Raw genomic sequence first — 18,082 nt, 5'->3', positions numbered from 1 at the left:
TGATAAACAAGAGCAGCACAGGCAGGGACGGCCAATATTAGGGGCATGTAGAGAAGAAAAGGAAACATCATATGGTTGGACTTCTTTGGAACCATCTTCAGAGTTCAGTGTTGTTTCCTGAAAGACAAAAGAGGAAAAAAGGGCCTCAGGAACTCGTGTTCTTGGGCACGGAATACATTAGTAACTCTCGGGGCTTTAGGGAGGTGTATCAGCAGGATATTTAAGGACTGGGTCTGAACTGTTTTTAGGGAGAGCAGGGCAATCTCTCCTTGAGGGTAAGATTCCATTAACTTGTCTAACGAGCCTTTCAGGAAGCCACCTAGGAGCCCCTTCATTCTGATCATATATGCAGGCCGAGTCACGTCCCCAGATGAGGACAGGGTCGGGACCTTTCCATTGTGAGTTCAGGGGGTCGTGCCACCTGACAATGGCTTTTCTATTATGGGTCTCGGGATGCCAGAGGCGGTCAGCAGCAGATCTTTCTTGTGCATCGAATGAGCGGCATAGGCACTGTCTGTATATAGGTTGAAGGGTTGGTAATGCAATTTTTGAAATACCTTGATGATAGCATAAAGCTCAACAAGATCATTATGGGGTGCAGAAGGTGGAAGTTCTGGCTTCTGTAATTGCTTCTTCACTGGATGTGGGCATTGGCAGGTTGATCCATACTTCTAGCCTGTTTCTATCTTTCCCTAGTAGGGGTAGGGCTCCAGAGAGATGGGGTTCCAGGGTACATAGGTGAGGATGTCTAGCCAGAGAAGTGAGGTTGTCATCATGGTAGCATCTGCAACTTGGTGTCTGAAAAATCATTAAGATATAAAGCAGAACAAATTGTTTAATAATCAGGAACTTAAACACAAGAACATAGCAGATGAGATTTGGGGTCTCCATTGTGGAAAAAGCTAGTAGGTCTATTTTAGGTATATTCCAAGGAGCCCATAACTTTACTAATTTTTGCCTGATCCCAACAACTAACATGTAGGTGGACCAAAGGTATTGTCTGGAAAGATGGTGTCAGAGTTGAGGACAGGACTAGAAAGCTGGATCAAGGAAGAGAGTAGCTCCCAAATATGGGAAAAGCATATAAATATTGTGAATTGTAAACCCCATCAATTTTATGTGGGGGCTGTATTCAGTGCAGGAGCTGGTGTAACTTCTGCATCCTTGTAGGTCTGACTTGTATTCTGTGGTCATAGCTAGGAACATTCTAGGCTGCACTCATTACCAGACCCATTCTGGTAGAGTATTTTGACCCAACCTCCCTTTGGAGAATGGAACAGTCCCTCCCATTGTCGATCCATATTGAGGGCAAGGTCATCCTGTAGGGGATCACAAAAGGGCCCATTATGTTGTTCCTGATGGAGATGACCAGTGGCAGTGGAGAGAGGGATTTATTAGAGGTCTAGACCCATCATGTCTGTGTGAGAATCCCATGATTCCCTGACTAGGGCCTCTGGTGATGGGGTGGCCTGGTCGTAACCAAAAGAGCCATCATTAAAGTCACTTGTCTTTATCCACCTTTTGTAGTCCTTACTTTGTTTGACAAGGTTAGCCTTGGAGTGATTGAAGGAAGTGAAATAGGAAGTAGGTGAGAGGGATATCTAGGTCTAAGTAGAAACTATGTGACTAAGTACTTTATGATGGCATCAGACCTTCTTTACATTTTCAGCCTATGCAGCCTTTCGTAGCCTCAGTTCTATGGCCAGAATCCAAGAGTTTGTCATTCTAGTACTTACATCAGGTCATAGTGATGCCAACAAATGTTTGTTGTATGTTTGAGTGAATGAATACATGAGTGAATGAGCCAGACTTGTGAAATATATGTGTTCATATCAATGCTGCAATACAATCTTAAAGAACTGCTTTCAATCTTAAGAACAAAGAACATAGTATCTAATCATTTAGCTGGGCTGAGTGGGATAATTTCTTTCTCTCCACATTACAATATGTTTTGTCCAGTTCCTTGCAATCCTTCCCTACTTAGCATTTAGGGGGAAATATCAAGGTTTTCTGGTATTTAAGGAATTAAAACCCTCAGGGGTGGGGGGATCAATTTATTCAGCAAATGAAAATAATTTCCTTTTATTGAGGATTAAAGACATGATCTTAAGAAGTATGACATACACCTGATAGGCCTTCTGGAACCAAGCTGCATAAGCATCAGGAGCACATTTTTTAAGCCTTAAAACTGACTGGTAGCTGGCTTTTGAAAACTGAATCCAATGAAAATCAGCCAAAATGAAAACTGATGACTTGACTTGATTCAGTGAAACCCAGAATTCTCTTTACAGAATTCCAAACCCATCTGGGGAATTAGCTTTTGCCAGATAACTTGGCTGAGGGACCATTGTAATCAGTCTTTAAGGAGAAAAAAGCATGGGTCAGGGAGCAGAAACAAAGAGAGGAAGAGAAATAGAGGGAGGGGAAGGAAGGAAGGAAGAAAAGAAAAGAACAGAGAAAGGAGACAGGGCTCTTCTGACTCACAGAGATAACAATTTGCTTTAAAAGCAAGACATAACAAAAGTTATGGCTAACAAAAGTAAAAAAAATGTAAACCATGTTATGTGAAATGTTTGTAGGATGAGCATAATGATTTTATATCTTAAAAAGGGGGGTTATTTTTTAAAAGTTTAATGTTTCTATTTAGGAATACACTTCCTAGGATATATGTAAACTAAAAGAGAGAGCGAAAAGAAAAGAAAATGTGGTTCCAGGGTGTCCACCTCCTAGATTCTCTGTGAAGATACAGTTGTTCTGACTATTACTTTAAGTGAAATTTTTAAGGTTTTCTTTCTTTCTTTCTTTCTTTTTTTTTATAAAAAGCAAACATTGACAAAACCATTGGATAAGAGGGGTACAACTCCACACAGTTCCCACCACCAGATCTCCGTATCCCATCCTCTCCCCTGATAGCTTTGCTATTCTTTATCCCTCTGGGAATATGGACCCAGGGTCATTGTGGGTTGCAGAAGGTGGAAGGTCTGGTTTCTGTAATTGCTTCCCCGCTCAACATGGGTGTTGACTGGTCAATCCATACTCCCAGTCTGCCTCTGTCTTTCCCTAGTAGAGTGGGGCTCTTGGGAAACGGAGCTCCAGGAAACATTGGTGGGGTCTTCAGTCCAGGGAAGCCTGGCCAGCATCTTGATGGCATCTGGAACCTGGTGGTTGAAAAGAGAGTTAGCATACAAAGCCAAACAAATTGTTGAACAATCATGGACCTAAAGGCTGGAATAGTGCAGATGAAGAGTTGGGGGGGGGGGGTCCTCCGTTTTGTAGATAGCTAGTAGGCATATTTTAGTTATATTCTAAAGGGTCTGTGGCTATGTTTGTTTGTTTGTTTGTTTGTTTTCCCTGAGCCTGAAATCTGATATGCAGGTGGATCCAAATTTCCAAGTTATTGTCTGGGGAGATAATAGGATTTTTGCTTCTACTTTATTCATTTGAACAAAGTTGTTAGTTTGGGTTTTTGTTTTAATTTAGAGAGGGAAATACCAAAAAGATTTTTATATGGATGCATGGTTTACTGTAATTACTGAAATATATAGCGGGAAAATGAGGAAATCTGATTTTGAAAAGAGACATAGTTGTTTGCCATAATGTTTGTTAAAACTCACTGTTGCTCACTGTTGTTTCTGACCCAGTAGGTGTTAGTTCTCCTTCCTTCCCTGTCTTTTCTTTCTCAGTACAGAATTTGCCTGCTACATTCAATTAAGGTTTGCAAAAGAGGGAGATGATCACTGAATTTTTTTCTTATTGATGATCTTTTATTCCTTGTATTTTTTTTTTAAATAAAAACACCTACTCTGGAGCCAGAGAGATGCCTCACTGGATAGGGTGCCTACACTGGACCCAGGGTTGAGCCCTGATAACATCTTAGAGGTATCATAGCAACAGAAGGAAGCTTTGGTGCTGTGGGGGGGGGTTTTTGTTTTGTTGGTTGGTTGGTTTCTTGTTTGTTTGTGTGTTCCCTTCTCTTTATGTATCTTTCTCTGTCTCTGCCTCTCTATCCAAATGAAAATGTAACCCAGAGAAGTGAAAATAAGCATGTGCAAAACCCCAGTTCCACAAAAGAAATACTTTGTTCTAGGAATTCTTCTAAATACTAGGGTACAGGAATGAACAAAGTGCCTAAAGTTGTTCATACTGTTCACAATGCCTAAGTTATTCATGTATCACTCTGCATACCACCTTGCTTTGATGTGTTACCTGTTATTGCCATTTGTGTAGAGATCGCTTCAGTTGAAATGCTGTATCTTTAGCCTTCATTTCTGATGTCTTTCCTAAGCAGCATATGTTTTTATCTTCACAACATTGCATTGTGAGAGTTGGGGAGCATATGCTACCCCAAGGGCACACAAGTAAACAAAAAAGACCAAAGTTCCTTGACTTGTGCCCATGACCTTCCCATTACTATCTCTAATGGGAATAATGGCCATACTTGCACAAAATCTATGTAGAGATGTTGCAGACATGATAGCTATTGTCTCCTCTGGAGCAAACAGGATAGATTGGAATTCCCCCCTCATTGGTTATCTAACATATAGTTCATTCATTCACATTGTAATGGAAATTAGAATATAATAAGTAAATAAGACATCAGTTGCTCTAACAAATTCAAGTCTATTCAGTCTATGTCCCTGTATTTAGTATGAAAGGCTAGAGTTACACTTACGTATCTCACAATAGTATAAAAAGATAACAATACCATTTCCACCATAATAGAAACTCACTGAGGAAATGCTGGAAAGATATAATTATCTTTTTATTATTTTTTAACAATACCTTTATTTATTGGATAGGGACAGCCAGCAATCAAGAGGGAAGGGGGAGATAGAGAGGGAGAGAGACATTTGCAGTCCTATTTTACACTTGCAAAGCTTTCCCCCTGCAAGTAGGGGACCTGGAGATTGACCCTGGTACTTGTGCACTGTAATATGTGCCCTCAACCAGGTGTGCCATTGCCCAACCCCCTTTTATTACTATTTTTAAGAAGGGCATTAGAAACTGAATTGATCTGCAGCCTATGCTCCTCTGGCTGCCACTAATGCCTTTTGTGAATGCCTAGTCCACCTACAAAAGAGAAAGAAGAAAAAAAGACACATAAGTAACTTCCTCTGGGAAAGTGTTAGCCATGTTAACTTTAAGAGAAGACATGTTAAGTTGTTGTAGCGTCCTTCATGGAGAACTACTTGCGTTTAATAACATAACACAGAGCCCTCTGACATCTTCTGACCACATCTTTCCCATCTCACCAGAAGAATAAAATGGCTCTTCTTTCAGTCTTAAATGTCAACTTCTTTAGTCTCAGAATGCCAATAAACTTCTGAGACATTATCTTAGTAATCCTCTTAAGAGAGAGAACTCACCAGTCAGCTTCCCCAAGCCCATAGGCTTTGCAAATCAGCGAGATGAAAATGATAATCCCTTATACATCTGTAGCATCTGTCTACACTGGGACTTGCAAATACTTTCCCAAATTATCTAATTATCATTTCAACCCCCCTGGGAGGCAGGCAGGCAGGCAGGCAGGCAGGAGGTAAAACTGTTTCTTTAAGGAGTAGAGCTACTGCTCTATTACAAAATGTGCTGCTGTAAACATAGGTGTACACAGATCTTTTTGGATGGGTGTGTTTGGTTCCTTAGGAAAAATCCCCAGGAGAGGAATTGTAGGGTCATCGGGTAGGTCCATTTCTAGCCTTATGAGAGTTCTCCAGACTCCTCTCCACAGGGGTTAGACCAATTTACATTCCCACCAGCAGTGCAGGAGGGTTCCTTGGTCCCCACAACCTCTCCAGCATTTGTTATTGCTGTTGTTTCTGATTTATGACATTCTCACAGGAATGAAGTGGTATCTCATTATTGTCTTTATTTGCATTTCTCTGACCATCAGTGACTTCGAGCATTTTTTCACATGTTGGTAAACCTTTTGGATCTCTTCTTTGGTGAATATTCTGTTTATATTCTCACCCCACTTTTAACTTCTCTTCTAGTCTGTCTCCCTTTAATTCCTTTCTCTTGCCTAATTGCTATGGCAAGAACTTCCTACACTTTATCCTATGGTATAGTCAATGTTTCCTTTTTATAAATAAAGAAATTAAAAAAAAAAAAAGAACTTCCTACACTGTTGAATAGTCATGATAATGGGCAGCCCTGTCTAGTATCTGATCTAAGTGGGAATGAATGCAACTGCCTAAGGCTCCAAGGATCCAGAATCAGTCCCTACCACTACCTCTAGCTAGAGCTGAGGAGTGTTTTTATTAAATAAGTAAATAGCAGCCGATTTATTTTTACCAGAACACTGCTCAACTCCAGTTTATGTTGATACTGGGATTGAACCTGGAACACAGAGACTTAGGCATGCAATTCTTTTGTATAACCAGTATCCTGTCTCCCCCACATCCATTGGCTGTTGTTTATTTATTTAAATCTGGACCCTTGGAGCCTCAGGAATGAAAGTCTATTTGCACAACTGTTGTTAAAATTCAGAGTCTCTTGCTGGCCGGGCTAGCTTCACGGGCGGGTAACAGAGACGTGGAGACAACGGCTAGGCAGGGAAGCTGTATTTCTTTATTCAGGAACAATGATTCATAAACTAAACCAAACTAATCACCAAACAGAACTCTGCTGTCTCTTTGCGGCGGCGCAAGCACTCTCTCTAACTCCGGAAGTCTGGAACCCTCCAACTCTGCAACTCTCCAACTCTCGAACTCTGGAACTCAGGAACCCTCTCTCGGGGTTCCTTGGGGTGGGGCCAAGCGGGCCCGCAAAATTAGCAGGACTGATCCAATTCTCTTGGCGGGGGAGAACTAGAACCCAATGTAAAGCATACAACAATTCCCCCTTTTCTTTTTAACTAAATGACTATAGTATCAAGGGTGTGGGGTGAACAGAAACATATATCATACAGACATTTTTAAAAAAGAAACTGGCACAAATATGGAGAAACATGTAAGCAAGTAACAAGAACCAGTGTGTTGGCAAGGGAAGGCCTGAGGGGGCCATATCTGCCTCTGTGGGCTAAACTTTATCAGCTTAAAAAAAAAAACATTTCTTGCCTCTGGGGGGCTACTTGCCTCGACGGGCATTTACATGGGGGCGGGGAACGGCCTAGAGTCCCAAAGGCAGCTGGCTGCAATTTACTTACTATGAAACAAAACTTGTTATTAGCATATTTCTAATAGAGAAGGAATTTGAGACTTTTACATAGCAACAACATCTTTTTAACCTTTTGTTACACCCATTCAAGATGGAGTCAGGAAAGGAAACCTCAGGCATGAGAATAATTAGCATAGCCATTGTGCGATCTACCATTTCTAATAGAGAAGGTAATGGAGAGTTTTACATATCAACAAGTCTATTTAACCTTTTGTTTAGACCAACTTAGTTAAAATATATTGCTTGTTAACTAATTTTTACCTCAGACTTTAAAAGTAAGTTAATTTTATCTTTATGAGAATTACGTTGAAAACTTTTTTCATTTAACTTTGACTAGTAAGAATTTAGCCTTAAAGTTACTGTTTACCAAACTTTAAACATACACATAAACATGGTCATTAATACACAAGGAGAGAAACCTTTGTTACAAAGACATGTCATTTTAAACACGAATTTAAATCTGTACTGTCTTAGTTGTTGGGGGGGTGCGTTGTCCAGTGGTGGTCTCTTGGGCAGCTTCACTTCTAGGAATTGCAGGTTGCGATCTCTGCACAAATCTCTGCGTACTCCAGCTTGTCTGCCTTCAGACCGGACCGGCAGCTGGAGATCTCGTGTGCCCAGTTTCGGCAGGGAGCCCAGGGGTCCAGGAGGTCCGGGATCGTTCCAGAATTTATAGCAAGAGGGCAGGCGGGCCAGCCTTTTAAAAGGCGTGGGCTGAGGTGCCCAGGGGTGGCATCCATGATAGGCCGCCGCGGCTCTGCCCCATGGCCCTGCCATGTCTGCTGCCCTGCTCGCAGTGGCCGAGCAGCATGGAGGGATCACACGTCCAGTGCCCTGCGCCACGCGGCGGAGAGCCGGCTCCTGTGGGCTGGCCTGCGTGCTGGCATTGGGCTCCTGCGTGGTGGCATCGGGCTCCTGCGTGGTGGCATCGGGCTCCTGCGTGGTGGCGTCAGCCTCCTGCAGGCTGTGGGGCTGCAGGGCTGCGGGCCAGGGTTGTCTGGGCGCAGCCGGCTGGCTGGCTGTTTAACCAGGTGGAAACAGCAGCTCCGCGCCTCGCCTCCCGCCCGCTGGCTATTCCCGCTGGCTGTTCTGAGTTTGCCCGAGCAAGTGGAAACCACAGAGTGGTCCAGAGATAAATGTTCCAGAAACAGCAAAACAGTCTCGTGAAGAAAGAGCAGAGGCCTTTGGAGATCTCTTCACAAGCAGAAGAGAAGGCCATAGTACATAGGTAGCCAAATTGTCTTTACTTATCTTAGAGATGCACAGGTCAGGTCCACGTGGGCGCCATTTGTTGTTAAAATCCATAGTCTCTTGTTGACTGGGCTAGCTTCACGGGCGGGTAACAGAGATGACCAGAGACAGACGGCTGGGCAGGGAAGCTATATTTCTTTATTCAGGAACGATGATTTATAAACTAAACCAAACTAATCACCAAACAAAACTCTGCTGTCTCTTTGCGGCGGCGCAAGCACACTCTCTTACTCTGCAACTCTCCAACTCCCGAACTCTAGAACTTCCGAACTCTGGAACTCTGTCTCTCACTCTCTCGAACTCTGCAACTTAGGAACTCTCTAACTCTGGAACTCTCAAACTCTGGCACTCAGGAACCCTCTCCCTGGAACTCTGACGGGGTTCCTTCGGGCGGGGCCAAGCGGGCCCGCGAAATTAGCAGGACTGATCCAATTCTCTTGGCGGGGGAGAACTAGAACCCAATATAAAGCATACAACACAGAGACTTAGGCATGCAATTCTTTTGTGTAACCAGTATCCTGTCTCCCCCACATCCATTGGCTGTTGTTTATTTATTTAAATCTGGACCCTTGGAGCCTCAGGAATGAAAGTCTATTTGCACAACTGTTATGCTCTCTCTTCCCAGTAGGATGTCTATCTGCGTGTCACAGTATTTTCTCCAGCTCTCCTACCTCCCACACAGGACAGACTAACTCTCTGTCCCCATTTTTTTTAGCTAGAGAACCCTGTCTCCTCCCTAAGAAATTCTTTTGGGAGTCCAGTGGTAGCTCAGCAGGTTAAGTGGCACATGGCGCAAAGCGCAAGGACCGGCTTAAGGATCTCAGTTCCAGCCCTCGGCTCCCCACCTGCGGGGGAGTCCCTTCACAGGTGGTGAAGCAGGTCTGCAGGTGTCTCTCTTTCTCTCTCCCTCTCTGTCTTCCCCTCCTCTCTCTATTTCTCTGTCCTATCCAACAACAACAATAATAATAACTACAACAATCAACAAGGGCAACAAAAGGGAAGAAATAAATAAATATTAAAAGAAAAAAAAGAAATTCAGTCTTTTGTACTTCCTTTTAATGTCAGCCCTGAATGTTTTTCCTTCAAATCTCTTTACTCAGAAACCAAAACTTCCAGAAGAAACAGACCAGAGAATGGCATAATTAGCTAGTTGTTATCAAGTGCTTACTTTTGCAGATGTTGGTTTCTGCCTTGTGTGTAGCATTCTGTAGTACTGTGCCTGTATGATAAGTTCTATTCCTTGTTTCATTTTCCAATCCATTCACACATGTTCAAAGTCACAGGTGGCTGAAGCCTGTCCTGATAATTCAGGTTCAAGGTGGAATCCACTCTAGACAGGACACCATTTTATCATAGGGCCCATCACACACACCTGTGCTCACTGGGGACCAATGGCAGGTACCGATGAACATCACATTTTATACCTCTTTTGGATATGGGAAGAAATGGAAGTAAAAAAAAAAAAAAACAAATAAATCCATGTAATCATGGAGAGAATTTGTCAATTCCATACACAGATAGGATTCCCTGGCTGGGAATCTCTCATCTGCAGTGTACAACAATGACATTATTAGAAGATCTGCTGCGTTCTTAAATGAAAAAGATGAAAGTGAACATGCCTATAGGACACTCTCAATGCCTAGGTGGAACCCTGCCCAGGGCTGTCCTCAGTGCCATATACCACCCATGTACATACTCGCCTTTGCTAAGAAAACCAGCTTCATGGCCTTAAATACCATCTTTAAGTTAATGAACCACATCTGCCTTTCTTATCTCTTATCACCAAGAGGAGAACTTTGATCTGCTAACTTTTATTTAACCTAAGGTTCTTTTTCCACCTCCTTCCTCATCTGTAACTTCAATGCTGATAGTCATTTTGATGATGATGATGGTGGTGGTGGTGGTGGTGATATACCCAGACCACCAGGGGAAATATTCATTGGTCTTTGACAATAACCTAGCTCTGGGCCTTATAAGCCACAAAACTTTGTTGAACTCTACTGCTGCTGGAGCAAGCTCAGAAAACTGTGGTAGTCCAAAGATTCTGCATGGCAATTCCTTTTGTTCCCTGCCCCATGGTAGACCCTAATTTAAAATAAAAAATTCAGAAACATTTTGGGTACTAAGCACAAGGACCCATCTAAGGACTCAGGTTCAAGCCCCTGGCTCCCCACCTGCAGGGGGGAAGCTTCCCAAACTGTGGAGCAAATCTACATGTGTCTTTCTTTCTCTTTCTCTCTCTCCCTATCTCCCCCTCCTCTCTCAATTTTTCTCTGGCCTATCCAATAAAATGGGGGGAAAATAGTCACCAGGAAAAGTGAATTCATAGTGCCAGCACTGAATCCCAGCGATAACCCTGGAAATAAACAAAAGATTTGGGATGGCCAGAGACGTTGCTCAGCATTAGAGCACATGCTTCATATGCCTGCCCTCTCCCCCAGCCAATATTTTATTTAACACAGAGATAGCCTGTGTTAAAAATAAAATGACCTGGGACTGGGCAGTAGTGCAGCAGGTTAAGCACACATGGTGCAAAGTGCAAGGACTGGCTTAAGGATCTTGGTTCGAGCCCCCAGCTCCCCACCTGCGGGGGGGGGGTCACTTCACAGGCGGTGAAGCAGGTCTGCAGGTGTCTGTCTTTCTCTCCCCCTCTCTGTCTATGCCTCCTCTCTCCACTTCTCTCTGTCCTATCCAACAACAATGACATCAGTAACAACAATAATAATAACCACAACAACAATAAAAAAAGTAAAAATAAAATGACCAATTTTAGGACCTAATGTCTGAGTCCAATACTTTATCCACTAAGTCATCTCCTGAACCAGTTTTTGTTGTTGTTGTTTTCCCCACTATTCCTCCAAATGCTCTCATCATCCCCTTTGCAAAGGTTTCCTTTATGTTTTATAAAATTCTGAAGGTGGCACTTGACTGGTCCTTCCACAATAGAATCTCAGGATTCACATCTTGACATAGTGTGACTGGTCCTTCCACAACAGAACTTCAGGATTCACATCTTGACATAGTGTGACAAATACATCTCCCCCTAATCATAGGATGAGGTATTGCTTCCATAATAATTAGAAGTCAGGGCTTTTTTCAATTTAGATAAGAGGCCATGCCTACAATGAAGCTAACTTCAAAATTCAAACTTCCTTACCCTACTTCTACCAATATTCAGTTGTTAGAATCAACACCCTCCAAAAAGAAAAGAAAAACACGTAGTAAGGTGTTTTGTTATGATAAAGTCACCCCTGGGGCAAGAACCTTCAAGGCATTTTTTGTTCCTTTGATTTAACTTAAACCAGTGAGCCCCTGGACTTTTCCCAGAGGGTAAATTAAGAGGATCTGTTAACTCTTCCAGTACTAAACTTCTAGAAGTCTCTGCAAAGTCCTTAGCATTTTTTTTGTTTGCCTGGGGCTTTATATACTTTAAAAGTCAGCTGTCATTTTCCAAGTCATCTAAAATAGCACACTCTTCAGAACCCTGGAGCTTTGGAAATGTTAATGCTTCCATTCAGCAATGACCTTGCCACTAGGAAGTGATTTAGGCACTTGGAACAAAGATTCAACTATCTTTATCACACTGGTTTACACCATCAACTTTAGAAATTGTGAAGCAGAAAGAGTAGTGTTAGGAGACAAAGAGCCTATGAAATGCTGGGTTGAAGGAGAAATTTTTGCCTGTAAGAAAAGAGGAGTTATTTGTAGTGGTAAAACTAAAGGAATTGTGTTTCAAGATGGAATTTGACACTGGAAATGACACTCAGAAGCTCTCTGGAATTCCATTAATATACCTGATAAAAAGTGCTAATTTTAGAGGTAGTAACACAGACTCAAGTCACAAAACCAGAAGGAAAGCATTCTCAGCATTCATGTGCAAGTTAAGAATAGCTGACATAAACAATACTAAAAAGGTGTTTGTTTGTTTGTTTGTTACTAGAGCATTGTTCAGCTCTGATTTATAGTGGTATGGGGGATTGAACCTGGGATTTTTGGAACCTTAGGCATGAGAGTCTGTTTACATAACCATTATGCTATCTACCCCTGCCCTTGAAAAGTTTCATTAAAAAAAAAAAAAAAAAAGCTAAGCCAGGAGTTTAATCATTTTCAGTATAGGAATTTTTTTTTAAAAAAAGTTAAACTTCATCAGAATTTACTGAAAAGAATTTTTCATTTTGGTAATTGTGGTAAGGGTATTATCAGCTGAGCACCAGCTCTGAAAGTCTGAAGCTTGTAAAAACAGTAAAGAAAGTTGCTCTCGCACCATCCGGAGTGGAATCACAGAGGGGAAAAAAATGGCCATCCGGAGTGGAATCACAGAGGGGAAAAAAATGGCAGTTAAGTCCCTAAGATCATTACAATAAAAGGTTTGATTTCCCACAGCAACCCTAACTGTGACAAGAACAGCTGTCAACAACGAAATTAGAGGAAACTGTCATTATAGGAATTTCATCCACATTTGCTTGTCCTATTTTCACACCATTGTTCAAGAGAGTGTTTTCAAAGAGTTCTTCCATAGAGGTTTTCATTATTCAAAGGGGAGTCACTCAAGTTATTTGGCCTTATATGCTCTACGTGAAATACATCTGTCATGTTAACAAGAATCCCAAATGGGTGGTTATTGAATGGCAGACCCAAGTGCATGGAAATGTCCAAGACACGATTTCTTTAGTCCTGAAGTCATTCTACGAAATGAACAATTACAATTCCTGTTTTTTAATAGTCAATTCTCATTACTTGCTATGATTATTTTCAGTAAAATTGCTTCAAACTCTAAATTATCAAGTACTGATCCAAAAGGAAAATGAAGGATGCAGCTCCTATAAACTTTTAGTCATATTTTCCTCGACTTTTAGTCATATTTTCCTCAACCACTCAATACATAATCTTGTGTTTGCTCATTTCTCCTTAAAGGCAGAATATTTGTTATATAAAGTTGGTTCAACATTGAATTCAGGGCTGAGGGCATCGAAAAGCACACCTGAACAAGGTTTATCCAGCAGACCTACTGGCACCTCATGCAACTAACATGTGCATAGGAAAATTAGACAGCATTGTAGCACTATACTTAGAGGTGGCTATTTTTTTTAATTGAGGTTTACAAGACTTTATATGCTTTAGGAGTACAATTCCACACCTCTTTGAAAATGTGTTACCACACCATGCCCCTCACCAAAATAAGAATATCCCTCTACCACAGGCTCCTCCAATCTCTCAACCCTCTTTTCAACCTCGCCCCCACCTGTGGTGACATCAGTTCCTTAGTCAGTCTAAGGGCTGGTTTTCATTTGTCTCCCCCCTTCCCCACCCCCAGTGGGGCTCAGTGCCTGTACTATGAATCTACAGCTTCTGGGGCTTATTATTATTATTATTTGATAGGACAGAGAGAAATTGAGAGAGGAGGGGAAGATAAAGAGGGAGAGAAATGGTGGGGGGAGAATCCAGGTCCTTCAAAGAACCTAGTGGGGATTGTATGGAAAACTGAGAAATATTATGCATGTACAAACTATTGTATTTACTGTCAAATGTAAAACATTAATTCCCCAATAAAGAAATTTTAAAAAAAGAGGGAGAGAGAAAGATAGACACCTAAAGACTTGATTCACTGCTTGTGAGGCAATGCCCCTCAGGTAAGGAGCTGGGAGCTCAAACTAGGATCCTTGTGTGGGTCCTTGTGCTTTGCACAATGTGTGCTTAAACCAGTGCTCCACCACCCAGTCCCCATTTTTATTTGTTTCTTTCAGTTCCTTTGCTTTGTTTCCTTGTATCTGTCATATGAGTGTGATCATTTGGTATTTGTCTTTCTCCTTTTTTTTTCTTTTTCTTTTTTCATTTTTTTTTCATTTTTATTTATAAAAAGGAAACACTGACAAAAAACATAGGATAAGAGTGGTACAACTCCACACAATTCCCACCACCAGAACTCCATATCCCATCCCCTCTTCTGATAGCTTTCCTATTCTTTATCCCACTGGGAGTATGGACCAAGTGACATTATGGGGTGCAGAAGGTGGAAGGTCTGGCTTCTGTAATTGCTTCCCCGCTGGACATGGGTGTTCCATACTCCCAGCCTGTCTCTCTCTCTTTCTCTAGTGAGGCAGGACTCTGGGGAAGTGGATCTTCAGGACACATTGGTGGGGTCCTCTGCCCAGGGAAGTCCGGTTGGCATCATGTTAGCATCTGGAACCTGGTGACTGAAAGAAGAGTTAACATATAGAGTCAAACAAATTGTTGACTAATCATGTCTTTCTCCTTCTAACTTACTTTGCTTAACATGATACCCTCCACTTCCACCCATGTTCCTGACAGTCAAGTAGTATTGCATCATACATATATCACATCGGCCTTATCCACATATCTTTTGTTGGGCACTGGGTCATTCTATATCTTGTTTATTGTAAATTAAACTGTAATGAATGTAAGTGTACAGTATATTTTCAGGTTAGTATTTGTGTGTTCTTTGGACAGATACCTAGAAAGGAATGACTAAATCATCTGGTAGATCTGTTTTTAATATTTTAAGAAATCTCCTAGTGCTTTCTATAGGGACTGGATCAATTTATAGTTACACCAACTGTGTACAGTGTCCATTTCTTTTTTTTCCTACACCCTTGCCAATACTTGTTATTTTTTTTATCTTTGTGATATAAACCACTCTGACAGGTCTGAGATGGTATCTCACTTTTATCTTGATTATGAACTCTTTGCCATCTGTGTCTTTTATGATGAAGGGGTCTCCTCAGCACTTATCCCCAGTTTTTGATGGGGTTGTTTTGTTCTTGAGTTTTGTGAGTGCTTTATGTATCTTGGGTCTTAGCTCTTTGTCATATACATAGTTTGTGAGTATCTGCTGTGGGAGCCATATATGTGGTGTATGAGGGTGCCTTCTCATTTCAATGATGGTTTCTTTTGTGGTGCAGAGGTATTTTAGCTCTGATCTAACCTCATTTGTTTACTTTTGCTTTTGTTTCTTTTGCTGTTGATTTCCAGCCTCCAAACACATCACTAAAGCTATTATCATAGGGTTTTTTTTTAATCTGTTTTCTTCAGTATGTTTTACAGTTTTATTCAGTATGTTTTACAGTTTTAAGTCAAACCTCTAAGTCTCTCATCATTTTTTAGTTAGCTTTTATGCATGGTGTGAGAGTGTTCCAGTTTTACTCCTCTACATGTGGCTATCCAGTTTTCCCTACACCATTTATTGAAGAGACTTTCCCTAGCAATCATTATAAAGAGAAAATCTACCAAGTAAAAACACAGAAATGTAAAAAATGTGGCACTAAGTCAACTACCAAAAATGGACAGTTATTCAAAGCAAAAATAACTCAAACAAGAAGGCAAAGACTATCCTATCCAATCTCAGCCGGGAATATGCATGCAGGGCAATCTAATTTTTATTAGCTCTGCCCATGTGCAAAAGTGCTGATGTTAGAGTTACAGATTAAATTCATTGAGTGAGACAGTCCATGAATAGGAAGAATTGTATTTGTTGAAAATAAGAGTTAGGGCATAAAGTAAGTCATTCCTTCTCTGAGTCATTCCTTCTGTTATATTAATATTTATTTACATTTCAAGATTAGAGCTTATTAAATGTAGGATTTCCAGGAAAATTGTGAACACTGTTACATTGTGCATATCTGTATTATAATCTTGGTAGAAAATGCACTGTGTACCTCTCTTAATCATTCAATGGTTCTTCCAGGTCTTTCAGGGATGTGGCCAACCCAAACCTGCTCCAGCACTCAGATCTGCTCGCTCAGTTCCTGAAAACTTTAATACCCGCTTCAGGCCTTACAATCCTGAGGAAAGACCAACAACAGCAGCAGGCACAAGTTTGGACCGGCTGGTGAGTCCCCTGGGATTAATAGCCATTCTAGGCACTTTCTGTTCCCAAGATTATTCTTCAGAAGATGTGATAAGATTCTGAAAAAGTTGAATGCAATAAGTCATCTCATCCTTCTATCTGCTTCTGGTCTTAATTAGAATGTTGAAAAGTAATGAGATCTTCCTTTTAGGTCACAAATCCGATTATCTAAGAAATCTTATCGTTATTAGTCCATTCATGCAGTGGCCAAATTGCCAACTTCATATTTCTTCTGAAATTTAATTTGAAAACTGGGTTACTATGTCTTCACGACATATAATTACAGTAGCATATTTCTTAGTCATCCACTCCAGTTATTTATTCCATTATAGTACCTTGTAACTTTGTTATAACTTCTCCTTATATGTAAAATTTTCTGCTTACTTGAGAGACTTTGCCAAAAGACCCCAAATCAATGTCACAGCTATTTCTTATTTTCTGTGTTTCTTTGAAAAGCTGAAGTCTTAGAAATAACCATTATTTGACCCATTTAAATGTGTTTCAAAAAAACCAAATGATACTTATCATCAGAGTAATTTACTTGGAGAGTATAGCCATAAACTTAGTAAGCACAGTTTTGTTTTAATGTGTGTTAATAGTCACATTCTGATATAAAAAAATTATGAGTTCATAATTTCAAATTAATACTGCTCAAATATTTTTGAATGAACATTGTAGTACTATAAACAATCTATATACCTGTAATTGTAATTGGTATATAGATTACAATTGTAATTGTAATCTATATACCTGTAATTGGTACTATTAATATTATTTTACCAATTACCTTGAGGAAAATTTATCAGATAAAGAATTAAAGGTCATAAAGCACTTGAACCACAGCTGATTATAAACTCATATTTTAAGGATTTCTTATGAAAATGCTCTTATTAGTCGCTGTTATAAATTACCATTTTAGCTAATATTCCCCTATAGTGGAGAATTTGTAAGACACCATTAGTTGAGTTTCTCTTGGAAAAAAAATTATCTCATCATTTCTTTCTATAAAAATCCACCTGCAACATAAAGACCTATCCATGAAGGGCTCAAGTGAAGGATTAAGAATGGCTGAATCATGTTATGAATTGATTACTGTTTATTAGCAAATAAACAGTAAGTTCTGGGAAAGGAATCATCTGTGTAATTGCTTCAGCTTTCTACTTTTATCTGTTCTCTGCTTGGTTTCAGGAAATGTTTTAAATGAGTCATTTTTTTTTTCTTTTAAATAACTAATTCGATTCTGCCAGAAACCAGCTTTTTTTTTTTTTCAACATTGTGTGGGTTTTTGCTTTATAAATTCCTATCTATGCCAAGATCCCTTTAACCAGTGCAAAAATGTTGACAATGAATTTGCTCTCTTCCCCCTCCTCCTCGCCCATTTCTGTTGACTCTGGATTGTTGAAACAATGTGGGCTTTTCAGAATTTTCATAGAATCTGGTTTTAAGATTGGGACACAGTGAAACCGAAAAGATCTGCTATAGGGAAGATATAGGTAGGAACCTAGAATTGTTCATTTAAAACCTATTAGGAGAATAGCTCTCATGTTCAATGTCCTGACCACAATAAAATAACAGTTGAAAATGATCAGGGGTACATTCTACACTTAGTTAAAATGACATTGAAATGAACAATAAAATGATATATATATGACTACTAATTAATGTTTTCCCTTTAAGAAACAAGTACAATTTCCTCTCTAACCTAAGAGAAAACACACACACACACACACACACACACACACACTCAAACTCAAACGAAGAGTCTAGAGCAAGAAAATATTTTCTCAAAACAAAAATGCTTATTGCAACTTG

At 40.4% G+C, this 18,082-nt stretch overlaps 1 protein-coding gene across 2 annotated transcripts in view; it reads left to right on the top strand.

Annotated features, from left to right (window-relative positions):
- GPC6 (glypican 6) overlaps positions 1-18,082 on the top strand; it is a 1,360,227-nt gene that overhangs the window by 1,209,549 nt on the left and 132,596 nt on the right. For both annotated transcript variants that reach the window (XM_060191578.1, XM_007519754.3), the window contains exon 6: positions 16,109-16,252. In XM_060191578.1, the coding sequence (XP_060047561.1) occupies positions 16,109-16,252 (144 nt within the window). The remainder of the gene's footprint in view (positions 1-16,108; positions 16,253-18,082) is intronic.

Source organism: Erinaceus europaeus, chromosome 5 (genome assembly GCF_950295315.1).
Source record: "Erinaceus europaeus chromosome 5, mEriEur2.1, whole genome shotgun sequence".
NCBI lineage: Eukaryota > Metazoa > Chordata > Mammalia > Eulipotyphla > Erinaceidae > Erinaceus > Erinaceus europaeus.
The sequence above is the reverse complement of the archived record's forward strand: the minus strand, read 5'-3'. Positions and strand labels throughout refer to the sequence as shown.